This window comes from Trachymyrmex cornetzi, unplaced genomic scaffold, assembly GCF_001594075.2.
Source record: "Trachymyrmex cornetzi isolate Tcor2-1 unplaced genomic scaffold, Tcor1.1 scaffold1431, whole genome shotgun sequence".
Taxonomy (NCBI): domain Eukaryota; kingdom Metazoa; phylum Arthropoda; class Insecta; order Hymenoptera; family Formicidae; genus Trachymyrmex; species Trachymyrmex cornetzi.
In genome coordinates this window covers 31,342-36,919 of record NW_017296018.1, presented here as the reverse complement: position 1 = coordinate 36,919, position 5,578 = coordinate 31,342, and the positions used below count along the sequence as shown (strand labels likewise).

Here is a 5,578-nt window from a genome sequence, read left to right as displayed (position 1 = left end):
GCCCAGCCAGCCGGGCGCCTCAGTAGCGGTGCTGCTACGAGCGCGCCCGGCGGGTTGAATGTGGCGAGTAAGCTGCCACATCACCTTTACATTATGTATACAAAGAATTAAATATACGTTTATATTGTGACATTTGTAAATTAAACGTTATCAATGCAAATTACCCATCTCTGTACGATACACTCTGCACACGCGGTGGCGGAATAACCTTCTTCTTTGGAGGTGAAAAGGAGTGGCGACCGAACAGAGGACGATAAACTGGACCGAATTACATGCAGAAGATTGTGATTCGGCTACAACCTTTTTTTTGTTGTCGCTGGGGAAATGCGTTACGCATACCCGGGCTTTCGGGGGGAAGTAACCCGGGTTATGTGGGACTCTCCCAGCCCAGAACTAACCGGGCGGGGCCTACCCACTAAAACCCCAGCGAGTGTCCGTCCTCTGGCGCATGCCGGTCTGAGTCGGAATCGTCGCAACAGCAGTACTACCGACTCAGCCCGACACTTAAGCGCAACTGCGCGTCGGACCTGACCTGGTCAGAAAGTGACCAGGTCGAGACGGAGGAGGACACCACCTCCCTCCGTCTCCCATCCCGGCGCACCGTATACTATGTGGGTGCAGAGCCCCCACTCTACACCCACACAGTGCTAATACCAGGACAGCCGAATCATCCGGCAGATCCCCGCAAACAGGGGAACCTCCAGAGCCCGGCATGCTCCTCTCACTATAACTCAGGAGGAGCCGCGCGGGGCAGAACGCCCTCCCGCGCCCGCTCGTGTTCCTCCTTCCTCTTCATTACAATCTCGAAGAAGGACAGGAGTGCTTCCCGTCCCTCCCGATCCATCATTCTTCGGAGAAACCCGGGTGTCGTAAGATCGGGCCCAATTACCCGGACCAGCTCCTCTCGCAACTCGCCCCACGCCGGGCAATATCTCACTGTGTGCCGAGCAGTGTCGTTCTGCGCGGGACAGTGCCAACACCTGGGTGAGTTCTCCCGCCCGATGCGACACAGGTACCGGCCAAAACACCCATGGCCGGTGAGCACCTGCGTCGCCCGGAACGAGAGACCCACCCTGGCCTCCGACCATCTCTCGATGATCGGGGCAATCACCCTAGAGAGGCCGACGCCCTCCCGGCCCCGACGCAAGAGCCACGCCCTCCATGCAGAGTACATTCGTCTGCGCTCGCGATTGCGCACGTCGCCCATCATGGAGGGCGTAACCGCCTCCATTCCGAGCGAGCGCTTGAGTTGCGCCACCTCGTCGTAGGTGGCCGCATGCATTTCGGCGGTGATCTCGATAGTCGGAGATCCCGCCAGGGCCGTAACGTGGGCAAATGCCGCAGTCTTGTACGACCGAATGATCCGGCCCGCCGTCCTCTTCTGAGCCTCATGCAGCAGACTCAGGATGCGGCGGTTGTTGGCAACATCCCTCGCCCATACCGGAGCCCCATATAAGGCGACTGACTCCGACACCAATACGTAGAGGGCTGGCAGTTAGGCCCCCCGAGATTGGGCAACAGTCCGCCTAGACGGGACGCTGTTCTCCTCATTTTGGGCACTATGTGCCGGAAGTGAGCCTCAAATGTGAGCCGGCTATCCAATGTGAGTCCCAGATATTGGATTTGGGAGCCAATGTCTATGCGGGCGCCCGCAACACGCACGTGCAGACCAGGTGGCTTGCCGCGCCGGAAGAAGCCGATTGCCTCAGTTTTATGTGTAGCTATGCTGAGGCCAAGTTCCTCGATTTGGAACACGACTGCGCGGGTCGCTTCGGCTGCCCTGACCCGAGTTTCCTCCCAGTCCCGACCGGCGGCAAGCACTATCATATCGTCTGCGTAACAGACCACAGTGCTGTCGGGCGGGAGGTCGGCCCTGAAGCCGGAAGCCAGTTCCGGGCTTCATGGCACGAGAGGCGACGCCAAGGGCACGAAAAAGGCATAAGTCCGAGAAAATATTAAGTTAATTAATTATAATTAATTATGGAAATTTTATGTTTTGTTACCGAATTTCGATACTAAAGTTATTTACGGAGTTACATCAAATGTTATATTAAAAATAAAATAAGTTAAAGTAATTTGCGGAAATAGGCGGCCAATGGGATAAGCGGATTTAATTTTCATTGAGTTTATTAATTATCGAGCGTTAGACCAATCAGAGGTCAATTGTACTGAGAAGTAGAATTATTTAATTTTGAGAGACTATTGACTGTGCTTTCCAGCAACGGAACACAGTCAAACACTGTGTGACACAGTGTTACACAGTGTCGACTTGTAGTTGGAATGCTGCTTAGCTTTATAATTTCACCGCTTGAGTTCAGATTTTATATAACTTAAATTGTTACTATATTTTTTTCGGTATATATGCATGGTAAATTTTATAGACAGCGGTTTATAATAATTTAACTAACAAAAACCGAATTGTATCAAGGGATTTGCAAAGTGTAAACATTAATTTAACCAAAATTCTGTATTCATTTAACGTTTTATTTGATTTACCTGTGGAATGTTATAGTAAGTTTTGAAAACAAAAAATACGTGGTGCTAAATTATAAACATTGAAAATAAATAAAGCATTTACCACATCGCAAGTTCTTAGTAGCGAAATTTATATATTCGAATTGTTCATTATTACAATGATATCGTACGTAGACGTTTCGGCCACCATTTGGCCATCATCAGTAACATATATTAATTAAATAAACATTTTCTCTTTGATTACAAGTCAAAGTAAAATATTTTGAGGCTGACAGATAAAGATGGTTCCTGTTTTTTCTTTCTTTTAAGATGGATAATAATTGAATAAAAATTTATTCAAAAATTGCCTCAAAATATTTTACTTCGACTTGTAATCAAAGAGAAAATGTTTATTTAATTAATATATGTTACTGATGATGGCCAAATGGTGGCCGAAACGTCTACATACGATTTGTAATAACGAACAATTCGAATATATAAATTTCGCTACTAAGAACTTGCGATGTGGTAAATGCTTTATTTATTTTCAATGTTGGTTTAGTAAGTATTTACAATTTTTTATCTTATTAAGAAAATTAATTAATTTGATCAATCATTTACATAATTTTATATAGATGAATACGCAAGAAACGACGGCGATTAGTCTTTTAATGGAGAATGTAATAAATACCAGTACAAGTACAGAACAAGAAAATTTAAGTACTAGTGAAACAGATTGGAATAATAGTAGTCATTCAACCAGTAATACATCTTCAAGCAGCGAAGAAAATGATGATATCTTCTTTCCTCTAATGAAATATTTAATCAGTGGACGTAAAAGACATCGGGTTGAACATTACCTTCACGTTGTGGATAATTGGACAGATTTAGAATTTAAGGAGCACTTGCGAATCAATCGCATTATAGCAATTCGATTAATAGGTAATATTTATTTATAAAATAAAATTTTTGTTTTTAAACATTAATTCACAATATTGGAAACCTATAATTCTTTATATATTCTAGATGAATTGCATGATAGTGGATATATTCCTTCACATTCATTTGGAGTTAAACCGATTGAAGCAAAACTCTGTTTTCTTGTATTTTTGTGGCATTTAGCGAACACAGAACCTCTACGAACAATATCAGATAGATTTGACATCTCAATTTCATCCGTCTTTCGAGTAATTCGTCGAGTGACAGCTTGGATTTTAACAAAATTAGATGATGTTATCAAATGGCCCGAAGGACAATATGCCGCATATGTTTGTCAAGAATTTTATGCTAAGAGAGGCATTCCAAATGTAATAGGAACAATTGACTGTACTCATATTAAAATAGAGAAACCTAATGTAGAAAATGCAAGAGATTATTGTAATCGGAAAAGATACTTCTCTGTAAACCTACAAGCTGTTGTAGATTCGAATATGAAATTCACCAACATATATTGTGGTCAGCCGGGTTCTCTCCATGACGCACGAGTCCTGAGAAAATCTCCATTATACAATTCAGCTAATGAGGATAGAGAAGTAATTTTTCCAAATGGAAAATTTATAATCGGGGATTCTGCATATCCATCATTACAATGGCTTGTTCCTCCTTTTCGTGATAACGGTCACCTTGAAACCGGAGGCTAGGTACCGGCTTCATCCTCGGATCAACCCCGTCAACCAGGTCAGACAGTAAACTGGACAATAGAAAAGAAATGTAAATAAATTAATACAATAGTGATAGGTGAAAGATAGAGTAAGATTAGTATTGATATTAGAAATAGGATTGCGAAATAGAAAATGGAAAAGTCAAAGAAAAAAGAATTTAGATTTAAATAAATAGAATTAAGCTTAGGATTAAGTTGTATATAGTCGTTAGAGGCCCTTAAGGCCACGAAACCGTAGAAACGGTGTTAATTTGATAAATAACCGTATAACGGGTGACGGGAAAAAAGTGATTTAAGACAAGAGATAAGAAATAGAGGGAATAAAGTCTATTATTGAATAAACCAACCGTTAGAATCACGAGTTGAATTAATAGAGTTGATTACAAATAATAACGAGTTATAGATTATACCGGGTGATCGGATAAAAGTGTTGAGTAATAATTATTGAAGGCGGATCGCGAAACGCGACCGTAGTTTTTCATTTGAAAGTTAATATAGGATGTTGGTTAAATATGGGATTACCCCATGTATCGGGTGACCACAAATTATCGTCATTACATAGATATATTAAGAATTGGAATAAATTGAACCGTAGGGTTGACAGTTACCATTGATAAAGATAATTGAGGTTAGTTGAGCGAACAGAATATAACGGGTTGTCAATAATAAATTGTTATTACATATATTAAGCGAACGGATCGTGAAAAGCGACCGTTATTATGAGGGACCTATAAGAAAAAGGTAGGAGCGCATATTGAATGAATAAGTATACCGGGTGACCGCGTAAAAATGTTATTATAAGTAAAGGGGGACGGATTGGAAAATGCCACCGTCATCGCTTGTATGAACACTGAATAGAACAGTATTTAGAGTTTGGAAATGATTCATGTACCGAGTGTCGGTAAACATTGTTAAGTAAAAGTTAAAGTAGACGGATTGGGAAAAGCCACCGTAGTTACTTTATTGAACATCGAACTAAAGCTTATGGAGAGTTCTGAGTTGATTGAGATACCGAGGGTCGATAATTAACGTCGATGATAAGTGAAAGTTGAGGGATCGGGATAACCGACCGTCATTGTGCTAGATAACACCGACAGAATATACCCTTCGCTGCGAGCGCGTCGAGTGCGCATGTCGTATAGAGAGGGTAGAGCACGAGAGAAGGGAGCTGAGATGATATAAGCGAAAGCGCGGAGCGAAGAAGAGGCTTGTCGTGTGGTTTTTTGCTCAGGGAGAGTGGAGGTTGCTCAAGAGAGGCGGATTGTCGTGGTTCGTTGAGGTGGTCGTAGATAGGCGTGATCGCCGGGAGAAATAATGTTCGCGCGTACTAATTAATACAAGGCTGCAAGCCGTCGGAAATAATGAGATTGTTAAGTAGGCTGTTCGCCGGGATAAGTTACGTGAGGGAGAAGTAAAGTTACGGGCGCGAGAGGAGTCGTGAGCGGGACCGTTGGAAGTCACGGG

At 42.9% G+C, this 5,578-nt stretch overlaps 1 protein-coding gene across 1 annotated transcript; it reads left to right on the top strand.

The window, feature by feature from the left end:
* Positions 1–3,089: 3,089 nt before the first annotated feature.
* On the top strand, positions 3,090–4,094 carry LOC108757450 (uncharacterized). The gene is made up of 2 exons (XM_018501863.1): positions 3,090–3,396; positions 3,481–4,094. The coding sequence occupies exons 1-2, from the start codon at positions 3,090–3,092 to the stop codon at positions 4,092–4,094; spliced, it is 921 nt and encodes a 306-aa protein (XP_018357365.1).
* Positions 4,095–5,578: the final 1,484 nt, after the last annotated feature.

Coding starts and splice junctions, on each gene's coding strand:
- LOC108757450 (XM_018501863.1), top strand. CDS start 3,090: ATGAATACGCAAGAAACGACGGCGATTAGTCTTTTAATGGAGAATGTA. Junction 3,397..3,480: donor TATAGCAATTCGATTAATAG/GTAATATTTATT, acceptor TATATATTCTAG/ATGAATTGCATGATAGTGGA.